General features: G+C 35.5%; 1 protein-coding gene across 10 annotated transcripts in view; it reads left to right on the top strand.

Moving 5' to 3' along the window:
• Positions 1 to 25,356, top strand: part of FRY (FRY microtubule binding protein) — a 568,375-nt gene that overhangs the window by 366,065 nt on the left and 176,954 nt on the right. For all 10 annotated transcript variants that reach the window (XM_074216094.1, XM_074216087.1, XM_074216086.1 and 7 more), the window contains 7 exons: positions 577 to 667; positions 1,271 to 1,350; positions 1,450 to 1,530; positions 13,950 to 14,118; positions 16,108 to 16,200; positions 16,297 to 16,395; positions 19,078 to 19,179. In XM_074216094.1, coding sequence (XP_074072195.1) covers positions 577 to 667; positions 1,271 to 1,350; positions 1,450 to 1,530; positions 13,950 to 14,118; positions 16,108 to 16,200; positions 16,297 to 16,395; positions 19,078 to 19,179 — 715 coding nt within the window. The remainder of the gene's footprint in view (positions 1 to 576; positions 668 to 1,270; positions 1,351 to 1,449; positions 1,531 to 13,949; positions 14,119 to 16,107; positions 16,201 to 16,296; positions 16,396 to 19,077; positions 19,180 to 25,356) is intronic.

Below are 25,356 nucleotides of genomic sequence, written 5' to 3'. Positions count from 1 at the left end.
TTTCCTCTTTGCCCACACCTTCTGCTTTGCTAATTTATTGTGCACTCCAAAAAGCATCCCACATATCTCTTCCCTGAACCCTCTTTTCAGACTCCTCATTATACTTTAGCTTTCCCCATTAGAATATAAACTCTTTGAGGGCAGAACTATTTTGCTTGTAAGTTATCTCTTAGCATGGTGACGGGCACATAGTACACTTAATAAATGCTTTGTCTAGCCTTCTGTTCCTTTACTATTTCCTCTTGGTGGGGGAATATAAGGACATGGGGAAGAGGAATTTCTTCTGAATCTAAGGACCTCCCATGAGTGATTATATGGAGTAAAAATATCCTAAGGAAGATTGTAATAAATGAACATATGTCTAGATCAATCAACTCATTTTGCAAATGATAAAATGTGTGCCCAAAGAGGTTAAGTCACTTGGAAAGTTCCACTGTAACAATAGTTCAGCAATATGTTTAACTTATGGGTGGGTCATTGTGATTTCTAGTTTTTAACAGATCATATTGATCTCATAATAGGAACATTAACAGAAGTCATTACTCCCACTTTACTGACATATTTTTATTTTTACAGTGATGAACAGCAACGAGATTATTTAATGGAAAGAAGAGATCTGGCTATTGATTTTATTTTTTCTTTAGTGTTAATAGAAGTTTTGAAGCAGGTATGTTACTATTTTAATGTTGTTCTAAGATAGTTTGTCATTTCTGAATCTGTTTTTGGCATTTAAATGTCTCTGGCTGTTAAATTGACAGTATATTCCAAATCTAATTTAAAAATCAATGTGCTTTCTTATTCACATTTTCTGAATTGAAATAAAATATCTGTTATAAATTTCAGTAGATAGGGGTGGCTAGGTGGCGCAGTGGATAGAGCACTGGCCTTGGAGTCAGGAGTACCTGAGTTCAAATCCGGCCTCAGACACTTAATAATTGCCTAGCCGTCTGGCCTTGGGCAAGCCACTTAACCCCATTGCCTTGCAAAATCTAAAACAAACAAACAAAAAAATAAATAAATAAATAAATTTCAGTAGATGATATTTCAATTTTGCAATATATTCACTACTTAATTCATCTTATATAATTATGGTAATAGAAATTAGCCTTTGGTGTTTTCTCAACTAATAACTACTAGGTCATGTTAAAAAGTTTGGTGTTCTTGGTAAATTATATTGCTAAAGGCCATATACAAAATTGTGATTTGCTTTGTGAGCAAGTTAATATTTAGTATTCTCTTGTCAGCTGAAAGATTATTCTTGTATTTCCAGATTCCACTTCATCCTGTAATAGACAGTTTGATCCATGAGGTTATTAATTTGGCCTTCAAGCACTTTAAATACAAGGAAGGGTACGTAAGGACAATGCATAAGTGGATTGCTTAAAATGAAATCGTTTGTTCTTTTTAGGTCACCAGTGCTTCTTATATCACTTCATTCTGTCTTGCTAGGTACCTTGGTCCCAACACTGGAAATATGCACATCGTGGCAGACCTCTATGCAGAAGTAATTGGGGTATTAGCACAAGCTAAGTGAGTAAATGTACCTTCTGATTATTCTAGAATTTTGTGTGTGTGTATGTGTGTGTGTGTGTGTGTGTATTTCAGTTTTCTTGAAGAGACATCTCCTGCCTTCATTTCTCCTACATGTTCTTTGCTGACTTTTCATCTGTATATGTCCCCTAAACAGTATATGATCTTCAAGGTTCTGTCTTCTGTCTTCTGTCTTTTCTTCTCTTTTTAACTTTATCAGGTCCCATAGATTTCATTATTATCTCACTGCAGATGACTTACAGATTGATAAATCTAGCTGCAGTTTCTCTCCTTAGCTTCAGTCATATATTAGCAATTAACTATTGGACATCTCAAACTAACCAGCTTGTAACATCTCCCAGAGACATCTGAAACTCTTCTTATCCAAAATTGAGCTCATTATATTTTCCCCAAAATCCAGTCCTCTTCCAAATTCCCCTCTTCTTGACAAAGTCATCACCATCCTCCAGTTCTCCCAGATTTATAGGTTTGGCCATTATCCATATTTCTTTACTCGCCCTTATACCATTTCTTTTTTTTTTTTGTTGTTTGTTTTTTTGGTTTTGGGGTTTTTTTAGTTTTTACAAGGTAGTAGGGTTAAGTGACTTGCCCAAGATCACACAGCTAAGCAATTATATGTCTGAGACTGGATTTGAACTCAGATCCTCCTGACTCTAGGACCAGTGCTCTATCCATTGAACCACCTTTGTACCATTTCTTTTTTTATTTTTGGATTTTTTTCCAATTTTCCCCCTAATCTTGCTTCCCTCCCCCACCCCCACCCCCCCCACCCCCACAGAAGGCAGTCTGTTAGTCTTTACATTGTTTCCATGGTATATACTGATCTAAGTTGAATGTGATGAGAGAGAAATCACATCCTTAAGGAAGAAAAGTAAAGTATTGTGCTGATTGTTGCACTAATGGAATGAGCAAGTCCATCAAGGTTGGTCATCACCCCCATGTTGCTGCTAGGGTACACAATGTTCCACTGGTTCTGCTCATCTCGCTCAGCAACAGTCCATCCAAATCTTTCCAGGCTTTCCAGGCTTCCCTGAATTCCCATCCCTCCTGGCTCCTAGAACAATAGTGTTCCATCTCATACATATACCACATTTTGTTAAGCCATTCCCCAAGTGAAGGACATTTACTGAATTTCCAATTCTTTGCCACTATGAACAGAGCTGCTATGAATATTTTTGTACAAGTGATTTTTTTAATACATTACTAAAATACTCTTGTTTAAGAGCAAACATAATACCCCCTCCCCCTCCCAAAAAATACAGACCCTCATGCAAAATAAAGGAAAAGAAAGAGGGAAAAAAGTGTTTCAGTCTATGTTCTGATACCATCAGCTCTGTCTTGGGTGGATCACATTCTTTGTGATAAGTCCATCATAAAAGTTACTTCCATATTTTTCCACTGTTGTTGTTGCTGACTGTAATTCCCTCCATCCATTTCTCCCTACTACCATATATTATATTTTTCTCTCTCCTTTCACTCTGTCCCTCTTCTAAAATGTGATATAGGGTAGCTGAGTGGTACAGCGGACTGATCACCAGACCTGGGGGCAAGAGGCCACAAGCCCACATACTACCTCTGAGACACAGCAACCACCTGGCCCCATGGTCCCGGACAGGCCACTCAATCCTAGCCCCTTGCAAGAAGTAAAAAGAAAATGTGTTATATCTAACTATTCTCTCCTATGATTTTCCCTCTCCTCTATCACCCATATCCCCCCTTTCCCCTTTCTCTCCTTTTTACTCTAGATGTCTATACCCTGTTGAGTGTATATGCTGTTTCCTCTCTGAACCATTTCTGATGAGAGTAAAAGTTCCCTCTTTCCCCCTCACCTTCCCCCCTTCCATATCATTGCAAAAGCTTATCGTAAAAAATATATATGTATATATATATATATTATTTTATATGAAATATCTTAGCCTATTCCACCTCTCCTTTCTCTTACTCTCAGTACATTTCCCTTTTAGTCACTGACTCCATTTTTATAATATATTATATCTTCAAATTCAGCTCTCTCATGTGCTTCATCTATAAAAGCTCCCTCCTACCTGCTCTATTAAATGAGAAGTTTCATATGAGTATTATCAGTATCATTTTTTTCTGTGCAGGAATACATGCAGTTCATCATCATTAAGTCTTTCATAATATACCCTTTTCCTCTTCTTTCTATGCTTCACCTGAGTCCTGTATTTGAAGGTCAAACTTTCTGTTCAGTTCTGGTCGTTTCAACAGGAGCATTTGAAATTCCCCTGTTTCACTGAAAGTCCATCTTTTCCCCTGGAAGAGGATGTTCAGTTTTGCTAGGTAGTTGATTCTTGGTTGCATTCCAAGCTCTTTTGCCTTCCAGAATAGTATATTCCAAGCCCTATGAGCCCTTAATGTAGTTTCTGCTAAGTCCTGCAGGATCCTGACTGCAGCTCCATGATATTTGAATTGTGTCCTTCTGGCTGCTTATAATATTTTCTCTTTGACTTGGGAATTCTGGAACTTGGCTATAATATTCCTGGGGGTTGTCTTTTTGAATCTCTTTCTGGGGGAGATTAGTGGATTCTCTCAATTTCTATTTTGCCCTCAGCATCTAGTATACCAGGGCAATTTTCCTGTAGGATTTCTTTAAAAATGTGGTCAAGCTGGCAAATTGCTTTCTGGGGGGGGGGGGGGAAGTAAGATTAGGGGGGGAAACTGTAAAACTCAAAATAAATAAAATCTTTAAAAAAAAAGAATCCTTTCCTAATTAAAAAAAAATGAGGTCAAGGCTCTTTTCATGATCATGACTTTCAGGTATCCCAATAATATTTAAATTATCTTTCCTGAATCTATTTTCTAGATCATTTGTTTTTTCAATGAGATGTTTCACATTTTCTTCTAACTTTTCATTCTTTTGGTGTTGAAGTATTATGTCCTGACTTCTTGTAAAAGTCATCAGCTTCCTTTAGCTCCATTCTACATCCAAAGGATTTGTTTTCTTCTGAGAGCTTTCTTATATCCTTTTCCATCTGGCCAATTCTGCTTTTTAAAGCATTCTTCTCCTTAATAACTTTTTGAACTGTTTTATCCATTTGACCTAAGCTGCTGACTTCTTTTTCATGTTTTTCCTGCATCTCTCTCATTTCTTTTCCCAATTTTTCTTCTGTCTCCCTTACTTGATTTTCAAAATCTTTTTTGAGCTCTGTCATAGCCTGAGCCCAACTTCTATTTTTCTTGGAGTCTTTAAATACAGGAACTTGTACTTCCTCATTTTGATTTTTCTTGGGATCACAGACAAAGAATTTCTTGATGGTGTTCCTCTTTTTTTCTGTTTACTCATTTCTCCAGTCTGTGCCTGGTTTTGGGGTGCTTCTTGAATTTTTTGAGTATTATTGGGACACCCGCTTTGGGAGGTTTTTTTGGGATACCCCACTGGGACCTTTATTCCTCCAAGGTCTTATGTTCTCTTGCCTGTGCTTTGACATGTAGATCTGACAGGCACTCCTCTCTGCCCTGGAGATGTTAGGAGGAGCCCTGCTATGAAGACCAAACTGCAACCTGGATCTGAGTGTGGGCAAATAGCAGAGTCCTGCCCCAGGGAGATCAGAGAAATTTCTGCAGTCTCCCCTGACCCCCTTACCATCTGTGGAATGTGCTCTGGAAGTGCAAGCTGGTTTCCCCAGATTCCCATTTCAGGTTCTCGCCACAGGGCTTCTCTGAGGCTGGTACTCCTCACTCTACACTCATTCTGGTACAGCAGTGTTCTCTCACCACCCCTTCAAATTGTTCCTGATGATCCCCAAACTGGGCTCGGCTGCACTGAGCTGTAGCCAGAGCTTTTTTCCAACCCTGGGTCCTGGTGAAACACACCTTTACTGTGGAACTTCTAAGTTATCTTGGACTGGGAAAATGTACTGCTCAGTCTTTCTGTGGGTTTTGCCCCTCTAAATTTTGGCTAGAATAATCATTTGATGGTTCTTGGAGTTTATTGGGGAACGAATTTCTGGGAAATGCTGCCTTCACGCTGCTGTATTGGCTCCACCCCTGTACCCTTTATACCATTTCTAACCAAGGTTTGATCAGTTTCTAAATCTTGCTATTTCTATCTCATATTCAAACTCATTTTTCTAATCACACAGCCACCACCTTAGTTCAGGCTTTTATCACCTCTCACCTAAATTATTGCAGCAGGTACCTAGTTATATCTCTCTTTGCCTCAAGTTCCTTCCCACTCTAGCTCATCCAAAATAGCTGCCAAAGAAATTTTGCTGTGTGTGGATCTGATCTTATGACTCCCAAACTCAATCAACTTGTTATTGTGATTTTTGTTCAGTTGTGGCCAAACTTTGTAACCCTGTTTGGAGTTTTCTTGGCAAAGATACTGAAATTATTTGCCATTTCTTCTCCAGCTCCTTTTACAAATGAGGAAACTGAAGCCCACATGGTTAAGTGACATGACCAAGGTCACCCAGCTAGTAAATGTCTAAGGCTGGATTGGAACTTTGATTTTTCTGCCTCCAGGCCCAGTGCTCTGTTCATGCTTCTGTTTAGCTCTAAATTTCTTCACAAACCAGGCTTGAATCTATTTTTCCATTCTTATTACATGTTGCTCCCCTTTTTGTACTCTCTTGTCCAGTTAAACTGGACTTCTTTTTGGCCCTCACACCCCACCCTCCCTCTCCTTCTTTTCCTGTCTAGCCTAGTGCTTCACACACACACACACACACACACTCACCACCTGATTAATAATTATTGACTTGTTTGATGGGCCAAATATTCACTTTGGATAATAGATGTCTAATAGATGTCTAACCCCTGGATGAGCTAAGTGAAGTAGAATTTTCTCATCCCCACACAGTTCCCAAAATGTTTCTAATATTTCATATGTTTATTTTTTCTTATAAAGTATGAAAGAATCCATTTAAACATGTTCCATTACTATATCCTGCTCTCTACTTATTTCAGGCGAGCTAAAAATGTCCTAGATCTGTCATGGAAACAACTTAGGAGGAAGTTCTCATAGCTAAATTTATCTAGTCCATAGTTCTGTGTAGAAAACTGGAAATGAATAATATTAATCTATTAGCAATATTATACTTGTAGAAATTATGTCTCCTCCTACTCTCTTGTCTCTGTCTCCCTTCTCCCCTTGGATCTCTCATTCAAGGCTCTCATGCCTTTAACTCCATCTTAGTTAATTAAACATGACACCTGGCTCTGTAATCTTACTGGTGCAGAAGTGCAGTGAGGAGCTGCCAGTGAAGGGTGCCATCATTTCAGTAACTTAAGAGTCTTGGAGTTTTTATTTTCTGGTTCTAAAATCCAGTTCTCAATCTCTCTCTCTGTCTCGTTTCCACTCTATATTGCCTCTCTGAAAAATCTAAGAGAAGAATAATATAAGTTCAACCTATGGGCTCACATAAGAGCAATAATGCTGCCCAGATGATTTTGGGTACAGTTCATAGATCAGTCAGTCAACAGGTACTGTGCTAAGTGCTGGCAACACAAAGCATGTTTAAAAAAATTGTCCCTTCTCTAAAATATCACAGCCTAATAGGAAAACTATAATAAAACAACTCATTACAAACACAAGGCATATTCCAGATAAATTGAAATTCATCTTAGATTCTAAGTCTCAGTGGGAAGGCAATAAGATATAGGAGGTCTAAGAAAGTCTTCTTGTAGAAGATAGGATTTTAGCTAAGACTTAAAGGGGACCAAGTGGCAGAGAAGAGGAAGGAGAACATACTAGAGATGGGGGACAACCAGAGAAACTGCTCAAAATCAGAAGACAGAGTATTTATGAGAGGAACAATAAGGAGGACAATGCCACTAGACCACAAAATACATGGAGGTATGTAAGGTATAAGAAGCCTGAAAAAGTACAAAGGGACCAGATGATAAAAGACTTTAAAAGCTTAACAGGTATTTTATTTTGATCCTAAGAGATGATAGGGAACTATTGAAGTTTAGAGGACTAACATGGTCAATTTTAAACTTGAGGAAGATCAGTTTAATGGCTGAGTGGAAGATGAAGCCAGGAGATCAACCAGCAGGCTCCTACAGCTGTCCAGGTGTGATGGTGAGGATCTGCACCAAAGTAGTTATGTGTGGCAGAATCAGAGATGAAAAGAGCTTTGGAAGATGTAGTTTGTCTGACTGAGTAGTACTTAATAACACTCTATTTTCATGAGGTCATTTATCTAACGATAAATATCTATATGACCTGAAACTAGCAAAAAAAAGTTTCTAAATTCTTCAAGACCCGAGACCTTTAAGCTTTTGTAGACCAAAAAATCAAAGCAAGTTGCTCTAAGTCACACAGCTGGGAAGAAATTCCAAACTCTTGAGATTGTTCTTAGTACCACATCATGCTACCTTTGCATAACTAATATTCATAAAGATGACCCTAGAATCCTCAAGAAAAGATTAAATCAGGTTTAGTCACAGGAAATTGGGATGTACATAAAACTAAATATTAGATTTCTATTCAAAATGGATTACAATTTTTTTAAAGCATTTAGGATTGAAAGTTCACTTATTTAGAAAACTTGTGCTTCAGTGGAATAATTAATTCTGCCCAAATGCTGCATAAATGAAAAGTTACAATTTTCTTTTTTTTGCTAATCAGTCATTCTTGCATTTCACAAAATTCTTTAACTTCTTTATAGCAGTCCCAGAGTAATTTTGTGTTTTATTTACATTAGGTGTTAAATAGCAAAGTTTAAGAAACCACTTCCATTTTCCTTTGTTTTGCTGGATTATGTACCATGAATATCAGTTACTGAAGTAAGGCCTCCCAGAGGTATTTTGCTTTCAAATTTGTTATGGGTGTGAGCCAAGCCAGGCTAAACTAGGAACAGACCTAAAACATCAGTCTCTTAGCAGTAGTGACTGGAGGAATTTGAACTAAATGATAATAGTTTATAATAATAGCTAGTATTTACATAGTGATTTAAGGTTTGCAATGCATATGACATAGGTTATCTCATTTGATCCTTCAAATAACACTGAAGTAAGTGCTTTTATTTATCTACTTTTTTTGTTGTTGTTATTCATTTGTTTAGTTGTGTCTAACTGTTCATAATCCCATGGACCATATCACACTGTCCATGGGGTTTCTTGGCAAAGAAAATACTGGAGTGGTTTACCATTTACTTCTTAGTGGATTAAGGTAAACAGAACCAAGCCCAGAGCTCTATCCCCTAAGTCATCTAGGTGCCTCCAGGGCAAAGAGGGGTTAAGTGACTTGCCTAGGGTCACACAAATACTCAGCTGGATTTGAACTCAGAGCTTCTTGACTCCAGGTCCAGTGGTTTATCCTCTGAACCACTCAGTGACCTTATCCACATTTACAGCTGATAAAATAAGAAAGAAAGAAAGAAAGAAAGAAAGAAAGAAAGAAAGAAAGAAAGAAAGAAAGAAAGAAAGGGTTTGAGTCACACAACTAGTAAGTTTATGAAATAAAATTTGAATTTAGGTCTTTCTGATTTCGTGTCTAGAAGAATTCTATCTATGTATTACCTAGATCCATTCTATGATTCTATTAATTCGAAAAGAAAAAAAGACAAGTTAATAGTTGATTAATAATAGTTATCACGGGAACATGGAATTGCCATATCAGTCAAGTCTGTACCACTAGTGGTGTGTTGCCCTAGGGAGATAGAAAGAAATGTTGGCTCTGAAGTCAGAGGACTTGGAATCATAATCTCACTTCTAACACCACCATTGTGACCTTGGGTAAATCCCTTAACCTGACCTATCTGTCTCTGAAGTTCCTTCCTAATCTAGACATGTTCTTATAATCTGCCAAGGTGCCATCATTGAATCCAGTTCTTTTAGTAGTTAGTAGTTCATGAATCATTCATATTTAGGAGATATTCTAAGATTTTATGATCATTTGCATAACCTTTAAAAATTTCTGTCTTCCAATAATCTCATACTTAAATTGCTTTAAAGAATATACTCTCCATTAGTCAATGATTAGCATTTATCAAAGATTAGCATGTCTCCCTTAAATCAGTTAAAGCAGTGACTTTTGGCACGGCTAGCTGCCCCTGTCAATTTTTTTAAAAGGATTTCTTTTCTTCAGCAATTTCAGTAGATAGGGGTGGCTAGGTGGCGCAGTGGATAGAGCACTGGCCTTGGAGTCAGGAGTACCTGAGATCAAATCCAACCTCAGACACTTAATAATTACCTAATTGTGTGGCCTTGGGCAAACCACTTAACCCTATTGCCTTGCAAAAACCTTAAAAAAAAGTGACTTTCCAAGAATTAGGACTTCTCTTCCTTCCCTCTAGTAAGATCATTTCAGTGCTCAGAATAATACATTTTTCCGTTGAAAAAAATAACTAGGCATAACTAGGACATTGCAGTAGATTTTTCTTTTAAATAAGGTTATTTTCATGGTACATTTATCATAATTTCCCACAGTAATGAGATTCTAGGGTATTGTATTTTTTCTCATAATACTATAAGGATTGTGTTTTTAAGTCAGAATTTTAGCAGCATCTCATCATTGTTATGGTGAAAAAGTTGCCTTAACAAAAATTATCTTTGAATGTGATTCAGAGACCATTTATATTGAAATTAAGCAAAGATAGACTTTGATTAAAAGTAGGGTGTGCTTAAATTTGCATCAAATCCATTTAAATCATGATTTAGATAGCTTGTCCTGGAACTCTCCACTTTTAAAAATATATTGTTATTTGATATGTCTTGAATAGATTTTTCACAACATAGAATTTGCTTTCTTAGTATATATTATACATTTCAAAGTAGTCTCTTTTGCTATTTTTCAGATTAGTTTTAGAGTTGCATCAGAAAACTAAATTTAGTTTTTATTTCTTATCATGAACAGAACAGAACCTTAGGAAGACCCTGGGAAACTATATCCATATGAATTGATTAATCACAGATGTGTAGAAATATTTCCATACTATTTTGGGACAAGTGAAAGTAGAATATGTTTAAATTTGTTTTCATTTATAATATAATAAGAAGAAGCAAAATATAGCCCATAGAGAGCTGGTCACTAAGTAGGAAAACCCTGACACAAACTAGCTTTTTGACCTTAAACAAATTCAATTAACCTCTCTGTGCCCTTGGCAATTTTTAAGATTTTCTGGCACAGAGGATTAGCTTTATCAGTAGTTCCTGATACTGATGAAAGTACAAGTCCAGTTTTTTTTTTAAATCTAGAATAACCTTCTTTCACAATATGGTTAATATGGAAATATGTTAAAGAGTTATATACGTGAAAAACCTGCATCACTGCCATGGAGAGGGAAAAGGGAAAGGGAAAATATGGAACTCATTTTCTTGCAAAAAAAAATGAATGTTGAAAATTATCTTTGCATGTAATTGGAAAAAATAATCAACCCTAAAATAATTAGCTTATGGTATTATGAATTTTGCTCATCAGGAATTAACTTTTTTAAAAGAAGCATATACACTTTAAGCAAAAATTAAGTCTACATTCTTGTCAAAATAAAAAATAAATATTTCACTTAATATCTCATTTATTCTTACCTACTTGCTTTTCATCCTTTTCTCCCAGAACTATATAAATAGATACTATAATTCTCATTGCAATAAATTTTTGAGTTCTAATGTACTGTGAAAGATCTTTGTTCTTACTGATGTGAATGCTCTCTCCCAGTATAGCTAGCAGCTCTTCTCTGCTTTCTCCTCTTGTGTGGTGTCATGTCCTTTCATAAGTACCCCATAAAGGAAGCCACCCAATAAGCCTGGATACTTAACTGCTTCTTTTTATAGCTCAGGAGTACCAAGGGAACACTGAAGCCACTCACCTCTTCTATCCCATTCCTACCACATGACTGCTTCATTTGTTTTTCCAATCATACAGTTCCTTAATGATATTTTAATATGACTTCTTATACCCATCGTCATCATTAATAGGATTCTGCCACTTCCTTATCTTCACTTTGAGGATTCTATTATCCTTTGGGGATTGCCTGTATTTTAATTTCTTTGAGATTCTAGGGTTTTAGGGCTTTTTATCCTTGTGTCATCCAGGAGACAGTTTTAATGATAAGGAGTAAGGATACACAGATGCACTATTCAGTCTTCCAAATCTCATCCACCATATGCATTTGCTCCTTTCAGTCTGATTGTAGTTGTCCCATTCCTTCAAATCCAATGTGATTGAGATCAATAGGTCCTCCATAGAAGATCACTTCTCTTACCTCCAGCATCCTGGAGGACTTTATTGAAGTCTCTCTAAATTTCCCAAGTACCATTGAATATTCCTAACTATCCCAAGTTAGCATTCTGAATGGATTTCCCCAAAGAACATACTACCATCCATCTTGTTTATGTTCTTTAGTTCTATAATGTTACAGTATATCTCAGCCACAGTATGCATCTTTTCATGGATTGGCTTAGGAACTTTTTATGGAAAGATATGTTGTTTGGAAATCCAAACTGCCAATATACAAGTTTTTCGATTAATCTTGTTCTCAGTAGCTATGTGGTAGTTAGATGGCACAGTGCATTGAGACTAGAGTTTAAATCCTGCCTCAGATATTTACTAGTTGAGTGATCCTGGAAAAGTCATTTAACCTCTTTGTGCTTCAGTTTCCTGAGCTGTTAAAATGAAAATATTAAGAAAATCTATCTCCCAGGGTAGTTATGAGCATCAAATAAGGTAACATGTCAAGCACATAATCAATCTTAAGACATTAAATGCATACTAATGATTACTATTATTAATGACAAGTCCACCTCATTTTCCAATTGTATATTTTCTCAATGATATCTTTATGCTACTCCTTGTGCATAGTTACTTATTAAAAATATATTGCAGGGGCAGCTAGGTGGCATAGTGGATAGAGCACTGGTCCTGGAGTCAGGAGGACCTGAGTTCAAATCCAGCCTCAGACACTCAATAATTACCTAGCTGTGTGGCCTTTGGCAAGTCACTTAATCCCATTGCCTTAAATGGAATTTTAAAAAAATTTAAAAAATATGTTGCAGCATTCTTGTACCCAACATGCATTGCCCTTTGGACTACCTACAGTTATGATTTCTTAGAGTAGAGGATCTTAATCAACTTTCCATGAATTTTTTAACTTATTTTGATTATTGTATTTCAATACATTTAGCTTCCTTTGTAATCCTAGATATTTTATTTTGTGAATTAGAAAACATGAATTTTGACAAGGGGAATAAAAATAACTAATGATTTCATGACACACATAAGGTTAACAATCCCACCCCAGAGATTATGATATCACAAGATTTGCAGTAATTTGAGCATTTTAATTGGACAATTGTGTTGCCAAAAAAAAAAAGCCTTTGTACCTTGGAGCAACCTTGGAGTTCTTCAGAACCCTGGCCAGTTTCCCAAAGGCAGCTCACCCTGCTGTCATGCTCCTTTCTGGGATATACTCACCAAGATTATGTAAGTAAAGAAATCTCATTATGGATCATTTCAAAATGTTGTCTTCAACCACGATACCAGTTGATGGGTTAGGTATATAGCTTTCATATAGGTATATGAGCTTTCCCTTTATGTAGTTGATATTCATAAATGTGTACTTTTTGAAGATATATTTTTACTTATATAATTACATATATATCAGCTACCAGTTAAGATTAGTTACATCAATTTGTCTTAAGACAACTTCTTTAAAGCCTCTCATGAATCCCTCTAATTCTAGTATTCCAGAATAGTATTCATTTCATAAGCAATTACTGACACAAGATTTTCCTGTAATTTTAAAATAGATTCTTTAGCAATCAATAGATTACATGTTATATTAAAAAATTCAAATTTTGGAATTTTAAGTTGCTAGTGGTGTTGGACAGGAGCACCAAAATTTTTCAGGTATGTGTGTACTCTGCATACCGAAATCAATTAATTAATCAATGAGCTTTTCCTAGTAGGGCCTACTATATACCAGGCCTATTCCAATTATTGAGGTTATCAAGGTCAAAATGAAGCCATTCTTACCCTCAAAAAAGCTTGAAGCAATTTATAATCTACTTGGAAAATACAGTGGGAGTGAAGCAACAGTGATGATGCACTATGGCATGTTTTTCACTCTTATAGCCCTGAAGTTCCGGTGCTTTGAGGCCTAGGACTGAATAGAAATAACTTTACTTAAAGAAACAGGAATTTATATCATGCTCAGCAAAAGCCCTACAAGCCAAAGCCAAGTCATTTATAAAGAGTGTAGGTAATACACATACTTCATCTGTTGAGTTGCTTAAATATGGTGCAAGAGAATCCAAAGGGAAATTGGACTTTTTTTTAAACCAAATCCTAGCCTAAGATTACCCTTAAACCAAATTTAAAACATTCTATCACAAGGACTCTTTCTCCCTTGGATGCTCAGTGAGGGAGGTCTGCGTTAAAAATGATTTTCCTATCTAGAATTGATCAAACAAATGTGTTTTTTTACCTTCAGATTCCCAGCTGTGAAGAAAAAATTTATGGCAGAACTAAAAGAGCTCCGGCATAAAGAGCAGAGCCCGTACGTGGTTCAGAGCATTATCAGTTTAATAATGGGTATGAAATTCTTTCGCATTAAAATGTATCCAGTGGAGGACTTTGAAGCTTCACTTCAGTTCATGCAGGTAAGAGCCTGGGCAATAAGCTGAACATGGGATTTACTGGAAGAGTCTACCCCATCTAATTTTTTTTATACTGTAAATCAGAAGGAAACTGACTTCTCAGGGTTAATGGGAGGGAGATGGGGATGGGGTACAGAGAGATACCTCAATTCTACTTGATCACAGAGGACTCTTCTCAGTTACCTTGTTGGTGTGTGTGTGTTTGGGATTTTTATATCATCCTTTAGAGCACAAGGTTATACTGGCAGGTCCCACTGAATTAGTTTACTGTTACTTTTTCCTCCATCTCCCAACTCAGTACATTTTCACTGGCTAACCTCCATACCTGGAATTCTCTCCCTCCTCATTTCTATCTCCAGGTTTCCTCCAAGATCCAACTAAAATCCTACCTTCTACAGGAAATTTTTCCCAGTTCTTAATTCAAGTGCCTTCCCTTTGCTACCTTTTGATCTATATATTGTTTGTTTGTACCTAGTTGTTTTATGTTGTTTCTCCCATTAGATTGTGAGCTCCTTGAGGGCAGGATTGCTTTTGTATTTCTCTGTTTTCTCAGGGCTTAATGCAGTCTGTGATACCTAGTAGACCCTTAATAAAATGCTAGTTGTCTTGTTGACTTCTTCCACTGCATAGATGTCTGCCAGTTAGTCTGGATGGAATTTAGCTGGTTCAATACTCCTTATGTCTAAAAATAATTAATGTAATCTTATGCTCTAATATATATCCGTGAGAACTTCAAATGTGAGCAGAAAGAAATCACTCTCATTCATGCTATAAATAAGTAGCTGATAAGCATGTGATTTAAAAGAGCCCCCAATAAGCTATATGAACTTGAATGTAGATAATGCAGTGCTTATCATGGTTTGCTTGAGAAACATTCTTGGTGATGGGAATGTAGAAAAGTATGGTAAGCAGACATGAGATAGAAAAAATTAGAATCTAAGTTTTATCAGGTTTTCTGTTAATGGCTTACTTTGAATGATGGTCTTAATCAGTTGAAAATTTGAGTTTTCCCAGCCATAGATGAAGAGTATCAAGTGACTTGGCTCCATAGCTGGGTCAAGCTTATGAGTGAGAATATTGGTATAAATACATAATATAAAATTATTAAAGAGCTACTGTCTTGTGTCAGGAAAAAATTATAGCTATCTTTTAGGATAAGACTGTATATTTTAGGCAGAAATATTATTGAGTTACCAATAGATCGAGGACTTTTTAATTATGGCCCCAGTGTTAATAGGAAATCTTATAATGAAAGTATTCAAATGTCATAAAATTACTGTGGAAAATATAGGATATTAGTTCCATGAAAGCATCCTTTGTGAAGACTAATTTTTCTTGTATGGCTAAACTGACCAGATGACAGATAAACATTGTCCTAGCAATTATCTAGCTAAGTGATTGCTAAATATCATCATAGTTATACCCCACTGAGCAGAAACAGGTTGTGTGAGATATTATTCTTAATATGTACTCTGAGCTATGAGAACAGACAAAGAAGTCAATGAGAATAACTAAATATCCATGTGCCCAAAGCCTAAATGCAATATGACCTCAGAACTCAAGTATAATATTCTGTGCCTATAGATAAAATTCCATTCTGATTGAATAATTTAAGTATCTGGGTTGGCAAAGGAACTGGTAAGGATATCTGTTGCCTGCAGATGGTTTGTTATTTTAGCATATAAGGCTAAAAGTGGGAGAAGGTAGGAATAATTAAATGAGTAGCACTGTCAAATGGGAATGAGATAGTTCTGACTTTGTCCATTTATGGTGGCTTTGCCAGTTGAGTGATTTTTCCTTTTAAATACTGAGATAAATAGTCTGGGGATGAATGAAAATTAATAATATCTTTTCTATGTAATTCTATGTAATCCTTTTAATCAGAAACACAAATTCCAGATTGGATTATAAACAATTAGGCTTATTTCATATCTTCATTCCAACTTTTCATTGCTTTTTTGTTTTGTTTTGTTATTCTGTTCTATTTAATAGGAGTGTGCACATTATTTTCTGGAAGTTAAAGACAAAGATATCAAACATGCGTTGGCAGGTTTATTTGTTGAAATTCTCGTCCCTGTAGCAGCTGTGAGTTACATTTTTCTTTCAATGAATTTCTCAGAGCAATAGAAGAAAAGTCAACATTTAATTATTGATATTAATATGCATATAACTTTCTTTCAGGCTGTTAAAAATGAAGTGAATGTCCCCTGCCTTAGAAATTTTGTTGAAAGCCTTTACGACACAACACTCGAACTTTCTTCAAGGAAGAAGCATTCCCTGGTTAGTAAAAAAGAGCAAAAGAAAAAATTAAAACACCAAGATATCCAAGAACAATGTTCCTCAACAGAAAATGAGTCCCACAGACTCTAAATTCATGGTTCAACAAAGTCTAGTTTGGCATTTCAGTAGTAGGCATTTACATTGATTATCTTTTTTTGTTGTTGTTGTTATGTAATTGTAAGAACAGGATTAGACAAGATGATCTCAAAGGTCCTTTCACCTTTAAGATTCTATGTTGTGTGAGGCTTGCTTCAAGTTGAATTTTGTTTTTAAAAAAAATCAACACTAAAATTGTGTTGATCAAAAACTTCAGCTTTTTAAAAAAAACCATTTCACCTCCTAACATACAAGATTCCTCATTAGTCAGTCCCTCTTCTGTCAAGGAAAGGAGAGACAAGGTGGAGAGGAAATGGGGAAGCACATAGTTGCTTGTCAGGAAAGACATAGTGGTATGCGAAAAATGAGTTTGTAGAAAAAAAGATTTGTTCTTTATGGAAACAAATGAAAGTTTTTGAACTAGGAATGGCTTCTACCCTTTAGGGATACCAAGTACTTTTTGATTCTGGATCCCTCTCAAAGCTTTACAGTATTCAGCAAGCTGTATGTTTGGTAGTAGTGTGGTTGATGGGCTAATGACAGCTTAAAATTGTTTTAAAGCCAAGTTGGTGGAATATTAAGCAATCTTTCATTAACACAGTACATCTTATAGAGGCATATTTTTCTCCTAGTTCAAATAATATATTATTTGATTTCCATTTCTGTTGGCCTTACTTACTTTGTATCATAGTAAAAGAGTCAATCAAACTTATTCAGTGAAATAGGGACCACAGTGGCCCTTTTTTATTCTTTGGTGGCCTTCCTCTAACCTTTCTACAGCATCTCCCCGAGGGGCTCTGGGTATCTAAATGCTTGCAGAACTTACACAGTACTGCTTCTGTTTATATTGATATAAGCAGAGTCTTCTTGTAGCAACATTTGCCATGGTTATTGATGAAATAGCATTTCTTTTGGGAAGCTCACTTAATTACAGTAAGTTTGCATGCAGAAAAACCCACACACACCTACATTCAAGACAGAAACCAAGTGGATTCTAGAAAATGTTTCTGGGGAAATAAGCTAGTGACTACTTTTTATAAACAAGGTTGCATGCATACTTTATTTTCTTTGGTTTGGGAGAGTAGTGGATGGCTTTCTTTTTTCAAAATTCAGTCTTAGAAGTTATTTAAAATGCTGAATTAAGTTTCCATATTGTTAGATAAATTATTTTGTTGTTCTTATTATAGGTACTTTAATATAGAAGTAGAATTTTTTTCTCTTCTTAATATATTAAGATAAATCTCCATTCACAGGTAAGCAGTATGGTCTTGTAGAAACTAGCAATGAACTAGGGTTTTCCCCAGTTACCTGTTGTTCCTCTTTGCCATGTAACTTTTGTCAAATAGCACTGTGAAAGGGGCCCTAGGTTTGGAGATGGAGAACCTCAATTCACCTCTAGCCCTGATCCAGTATTGCCTGCATTGCATGGGCAAATGACTACTTTTCTGAGCCTTTTTCTTCATTTGTAAAACATAATCCCTCTCAGCTCTAAATTGATGATCCATGTCATTTAATGTCATTTAATCTTTCAGGACCTTCATTTCTTCATCTATAAAGCAGAGCAGCCAGAGTAGATAGTCATTTGAGGTTCTAACTCTATTCTGCAAACTCTGAATAGGGCATGTCTTTTGAGCTGGTTTTCTAGCATTGTGATAAAGTTGTTGCATTGTCATTCTGGTTTTCATGGAGTAAACTCTTATTTATTTTTAAGATTATTGGTTGGAATTAGAATTATATTCACTGACCTTTAAACAGAAGGTACTAACTTTTATATGAGGCATTAAATCTGTGAATTTGCATCCATTAGTCCACATTCTAACCAGCTGAGATGACTGACGATTAGAAAAAGCATACCCACTAAGTAACTGATAGAACAAGGAAAGTCAAGATACATGATGTAACTTTAGAAGAGGCTTTGAGGCAAAATGAAGGAAAGTGAATGAAATGATCTGGTAGTCAGTCAATAAACATTTGTTAACTATTTATTATGGTGCCTAATAGGCAACAGATTTAGATATAAAAATGCAGTTTTCAATATACTTATGTTTTATAAAATAGTTTTAAAAAAGCTGTCAAACAGCACGTTAATATTTGCAAAGTAGTTTACAAATATTATTTTACCCTCATGTTAGCCCTGAAAAATAAGTGTCATTATTATCCACATTTTATAGATGAAGAAACTGAGGCAGGCAGTGGTTAAGTGACTTATCCAGGATCACATAGAAGTAAGTGTATGAGGCTGGATTTTTACTCATATTCTTGATTCTAACTTCTACCTTCTAACCACATTACCATCTAATTGCCTGTATTCAGATTCTGCCTTTCTGTAAAAATGATATTTCATGTATTTTCACAATTTAATTATGAAATTCCTTTATTTCCTTTTGTTAAAATGCCATATTTCATTTGTTCCCACCATCTCTGTGAAGGAACAATGCTTTTTATATTCTGTTGTGCAATAACACGTTTATTTTGGCTGACACAGCCACAGGAGAGAAGGTTATTTAATAGTTCTAGGGAAACTTGGTTACCTGGTTTGTTGAAATGTAAATAATCTTGTGATGTCTTCTTTTTCTTCCTATTTAGGCTTTGTACCCTCTGGTGACGTGCCTGCTGTGTGTCAGTCAGAAGCAGTTCTTCCTAAACAGATGGCATATTTTTCTCAACAACTGCTTATCCAATCTTAAAGTTAGTATTTCACTTTCAAAAAAAAAAAAAAGCTTTTAGCAAATTAGCTTTTGTTTCTGATAGGCTCCTAGTATAATTGCTTCTGAGGGTATAATTGAATATTTGAATGAATGGAAAAACACACACACATATACTTATATACACATATGGACTTTGCTAAATGCTGAGAATACAAATAGAAAACTTAAATTCTAATGGGGCAGATGACAGGTATAGGAAGTTTCAGCTGCAAGTCAGATGGAAAGATCTCATGGGCTTTTTGATACAGTAGCAAAGCAAATAGTAATGCATCTTCTTTAATGTTTTTTTCCACAAATAAACTCATATCCACTTTTGTGATGATGAGAATTTTCTTTTTCCAATCTTAAGCTGTGGCTGTCAGGGGCTATAGCTCCTGTAGAAACAATTACCAAAAAGCATTCCCACTGGAAGCTAGAATGGTGGGTAGGAAGTCCAGGAATTTCAAATTTTCTCACTGGGGAACAGATTACTCTATATTACATGGATTTTAAAGGTAAATAAGTCATCATCTTTCCCTTTATCAAAATATAAATTAGAAAAATTAAATAAAAGTCATGAGAAAGTTGAAAGTTGAAAAAAAGCTATTAACCTAACAAAAAAAAATAGCAAGTGATGCCCAAGTGAATCCAACATGATTATGTTGTCTCTGACTTTTCTTTATTTAGCACAAACAACTGTTGTGAACATATGAACCCCTTTTAGAAGCATTCAATATTAAAGGGGAAATATGACATGAGCATCCCTATAAAAATTATATTCATTCCTAAAGCATAGGTGATATGTGTTTCAAATTACCTTTTCTCCTGGTGGTGATGCAGGAGTGTTTCACCTTGTTCTCCATCTCTACTTTCACCCTGTGACCAGGGACCTTTGTTAGTGAGAAAACTGCTTGAAGTTAATGATTCTAATGTGACCACACATCCTAACAAGATCTAGCCTTGCAACCTGTGCCTCAAGGGCACATTCTTGAACAATGGGAAAGGATGACAAGAAAAAAGGATAGGGAAGGTGAAAAAAAAGCTTTTATATTTCACTTCTTCTAGATCAGGTATAACTTTAATATTTTGAAAATATTTTATTTTTGATACAACAACCACATGAGATAGGTACTATCATTATCCTCATTTTATGAGAAATCCAAGGCAGACAAAAGTTAAGTGACTCATCCAAGGTTTTTAAATTTTGTTTGTTCAGTAGTTTTCAGTCATATCTGACTCTTCATGACTCCATTTGGGTATTTCTTGGGAAACTGAGGCAAACAGGATTAAGTGACTTGCCTAGGGTCACACAGTAAGTGTCTTAAAACCAGATTTTTAATTCAGGAAGACTCATCTTCCTCACTCTAAGCTACTATATCACCTAGCTATCCTGTACCTGTCAGAGACCTATGTTTGCCTCAGGTCTTCCTGATTCAAGGTCCCAGTTCTCCATCCACTATACTACTTACCAAATAGGAGAATGAATGATATGTATCCATGTGAAATCATAGTGCTTTTCTTGAATTTAGACTTAGTGACTGACTTCCAGTCTCAGAGAAAGCCTAGCAAAGTCAATAGAGGGCTGACCCTTGGGTCAGACTTCATCAAAAGTTCTCCCTCTCTTGTACATTAACAGTGTGACCCTAGGCAAGTCACTTAACCCCCTCCAATGCCTCCAGGCAACTTTCTGACACCCTTAAGTTATAGGAGACTTGTCTATCTGCACCGGCAGAGGGAACTTCTACAAGTAGATAAAATCTGATAAAATCACAAGTCCAGACCAAGCCTACAGTAAATCTTCCAAGTTATACAGTTGTCTTAGAAAGCAGTTTATATCCTTTGTAGAAAGCACTGTCAAGAGTTCAGTCATCTACTGTCCCTATTCCTACAAGCCTGGGTCTATACCTTTATTGATACTCAAGTAAGCTAGAAGGTCAAAAATGTTGAATTTTATGTCTAGAGTTATATTTATTACTTAAAACTAGTGAACATAAAAAGTGTTACACTGGACTCCCTCACATAGGATTTCTCTATAGAAATAATACCATAAGTCCACCTCCTGTCCCCATTGCCTGCACTGGGTCTACCAGTTTTGAAGACTTTTTTAAAAACAATATTGAGACTTTTTCTGAGAGAGAATGGCTACCCTCTAAACATTATGGATATTCTCAAATCATCTCTAACTTCACTTTTGCATATTTCTCTTCTCAGGTTTTCCTAAATCTGGACTTATTTATATTTTTAGAGAATTCTACCCTTTTTTGTAAAATTTCATATTTCATCAGCTGACTATGTAAAGTATAAGCTTCCTCTTTCTATTTAAAGTGTTTTACTAGTTCTGATATTTTGGGATTAATTTTAATCTTAGACTCTATCCCTTTTAGCTTTCATCCTTCCAGACTGAAAAATACTATTTATATGTGATGGTAATTTCTGTATAATCATTAGGATGTTTAAATAAGAATCATAAAAGGCATCCTATAAATCAAAAAGTCTAATTAGCAAAGTAAAAGTTCCAATTGATATTGTATTCTGTTGTCAACTGTTTTTTCAGTCATATCCAATTCTTTGAGACCCGCTTTGGAGTTTTCTTGACCAAGATAGTGGACTGGGTTGCTATTTCCTTTTCCAGATCATTTTGTAGATATAGAAATTGAGACAGAGTTAAGTGACTTGTCCAGGGTCACACAGATAATAAGTGTCAGGCCAGATTTCATCTTTGATTTTACTCCAGGCTCAGAACTCTACCCATTATGCCACCTAGCTGCCCTAATGTAAGTTTGGCAGTTAAGTCTGTCCTAGAGAAATTGTGACCCCTTCTTTGATATGATTACTTAAAATATGATTAGTCTGAGTCTAACAAAATGGTTTGTCCATAATTAAAGTTCTTTGTTTTCAGAGTATTGTCCAAGGAAACTTAACAGTTCCTTCCTGTCACTGTTATGTGTGATTCTTTGAAGATATTCCCAATTTATTTTCCTGGCTACATCCTAATTGAAGCAATTATACATAGCATTTTGAGAATCTCCTAGGCCTGCCTTCCAGGAAGAAATGACAGAACTTGGTGCCAGATTAGAGGTAGAGGATTAAAAAGACTGAAAAAAAAAAGTGATTCCAAAGTTTCTGGTATTTCATATTTTTTTAAACTAATTATTATAATTAACTTCAAGGTGCTTTAAGAATTTGAGTTCTAAAATAATCTTAAAATCAAAATGACATTATTATACTTATAGTGGCAGCTAGCTAGCATAGTTAAGTTAATACAGCAGGAATCAGGAAGATCTGAATTCAAATTCATCCTGAAACATTTATTAGCTTTGTGTCCTTAGTCAATCTCTGTATGCCTCATTCTCCTCAGTAAAATGGGGATGATGATAACACTAATCTCTCAGAGTTACTGTGAGGACAAAATTAGATAATATTTGTAAAATATCTTGCAAACCTCAGAGTGTTATAGGAGAGTTAGCTATTGTTAGTGATTAAATGAAAATAACCAACATCAGTGCCAACATGATGTATTTGTCATTTTTTATGTAGCACATAAACTTTGCATTTCTAAAGGTTACATTGACTTTCCCTCAGAGGGATTGATGGCAATCAATTTCCTAGAATTTTTGAATTTCAGCCTATTTGATTGGTTATAAGTCATGTGGATATGTTTGTACATGTTCCTGTGGTTGTTTTAAGACACTATAATTTTCACAGAGTTGTTAAGATTAATTATGCTATTTTGGCACTTGCCATGATTATAGCCTGGTCTGTGTTAGAAAAAATTGTCTTTAAGAACTCAACTATAAATTGGTATGAAAGGCTGACTGCATACTCCAAGGTGAATGTCATTCATTTTCTTCAAAGTAGCTATGAGACCTCTGGATAGAAATAGCCAAGAAACTGAACTTCTCTCAGTTTTTTTGAAAATAAAATGTCTTCCAGGATTAGCAACCATTATATTGTCACCACTTTCAAATATTTGATTACTGTGGAATTTGTTTTATCTGCCGACAGTACAATCATAAGTTACAAGATGAGGACTTTTTTCTCAGTGTTGGCATATAGTAGGTGGTTAACAAATGCTTGATTGATTAGTTTCTCCTCTCTTAAGTTCTTCAGTTATTTTTTCCACTCAATGATTTCTCTTTCCAATTTCTTTTTATATACAAACAGAAAGCAATAATTTTGCTTAATAGAAAAAATAAGAGGTAGGAGTAGAGAAGAATATTCATAGTCTTGGCTTCCTGAATTTATTCACTTAGAGGTTATTTATGAAGGTAGGGGAAAATATGCTGAACACCATTTTAATGATGTTGGGATTTTTTTAAATTTATTGTAAATATTAGGATCAAATTCTATTAGCTCACTTTGTCACTGTGATCAAAAATACTTGCTAATTCTGAGCATAATCAAGAACAGTTTGATAATTAGAAAAGCCTAATTCCACTTTCAGGGGATTGTTTCCAGACAGGAGATACAAAGCATAATTTTAGTCACTGCGCCCACAGAACAAACCAGAGAAATTAGGAAAAAGTCAGAGGAAGACAACTAAATAATCAAGATTCTATATGAAAAGCAAGTGAAACATATTTAAAATTCTCAACTAGAAAGATGAAGACAGAGAAGGGATGAACATGAATAGGGTAATCATGATTCAAACCTCAGAATTGGTAAAATTGCACAAGTTTTTGTTTTGTTTTGCTTTGCTTTACTTTAAGGAAATCCCTATTGTTAAACATTGTTTCTTCAGTATAGTACGGTGGTGACTGCAAAAGATACATATAAGATACAGTTTCCCCTTCTCCTACCCTCAAGCAATTCATAGTCCCACTGGGGAGTCAACAAAATCTATGCAAACTATGGCAGCATACACTTAAATGAAAGGATGATGAGTGGTACTGACAAGGGAGGAAATTAGGGTACCAGCGGGAGTACCAAAAGCAGGTAGTATGAGAAAAGTAATAAACTTAGCGAATTCACTACTATAGCTAAACAATATAGAAACATCCATCCTGGGTGATAGCCCAGAAGCCAACAGAATTTTTTTAAAAAGATTATCTTGAAAGTAGTCATGAATATAGAAGGAAAAGTCCATAATTCCTTATATGTCAGTAAATATTCAGCAAGAAAGGAACCACTGACCAAAAGAGGAAAAAAAAACTTTTGGTTTTTTTTCACCTCATTACCTTCAGTGCTTCATAGAATTTGAAGCCCAAATGATGTCATCTCTTAAGATACCACCAAACCCCACCCCCATTCTGCTTGTTCTTCATTCCACATGCTCTCCATTCTCCTGGGTAATCATTGACTTCAGCATCCATAGAACAATATGTACAGTGTTAGGATTCTGCCTGTTTGACTTTGGCAGTCATCTTTGGTTTATTCAATGTGGGTATGGCATCTAGGTAGAAGGCTGAAATAGAGCATTATATAAATGTACCCTACAGCAAAGATCTCCAACTTTCAAAGTAAACAGCAGATCTTAGCCTGCACATTAATTTTCCATCAATGCCTTGGTTTATCCTTAGGATTTGTCTGTCAACAGCAGACTTCTATTACAGGGCAAATACAGATTCTTGAATATTAACATTAATTATTTTAGCCAGTCTTACAGCAGTAATACTCCATATAAAGTAATGAGAAATGCAGAATATCGTCTTCTTAAAGGAACAGACTATGATAAGAATCCTTAGCAGGTATTCACCAATTTCTTTGATTCTTTTCTTTATTTTCTGCCTAAAAATTGAGCAGGTGAAACACTATGAAAACCATAGTGAATGAAGCAGTCTACCATACATACTGTAAAAAATTATAAAAGAGGAGAGACAGAGTCTAGGCATTTATTCTCAATGGTATTTCATTATTTGTATAATATATATGAAGTGTTCTCATTGACACTCTACACAACTACCTACCTGTCTGCCTTTTCTTTCACAATTCATGGGACTAAGTGAGTTTTCCATATCATCATAATACTATAAAAATTAATAATAGTTTTTGTCCACTGCCATTTTTAAAAAATCTCCTCAGGTAAGAAATCTTTTATCCCATTCTCCTTAATGGCAAGATAAATAGGGATACACAAAGATGCAGTTAATATCTGCAAATAGGATGTCCCATTTTGAATTGTTTCCCTCTGTAGTGGTGATGACTTACATTGAATCATTCACAGTCTCTCAAGCTTACC

Source organism: Macrotis lagotis, chromosome 1, assembly GCF_037893015.1.
Source record: "Macrotis lagotis isolate mMagLag1 chromosome 1, bilby.v1.9.chrom.fasta, whole genome shotgun sequence".
NCBI classification, from domain to species: Eukaryota; Metazoa; Chordata; class Mammalia; order Peramelemorphia; family Peramelidae; genus Macrotis; species Macrotis lagotis.
This window is presented reverse-complemented; position numbering and strand designations above follow the sequence as displayed.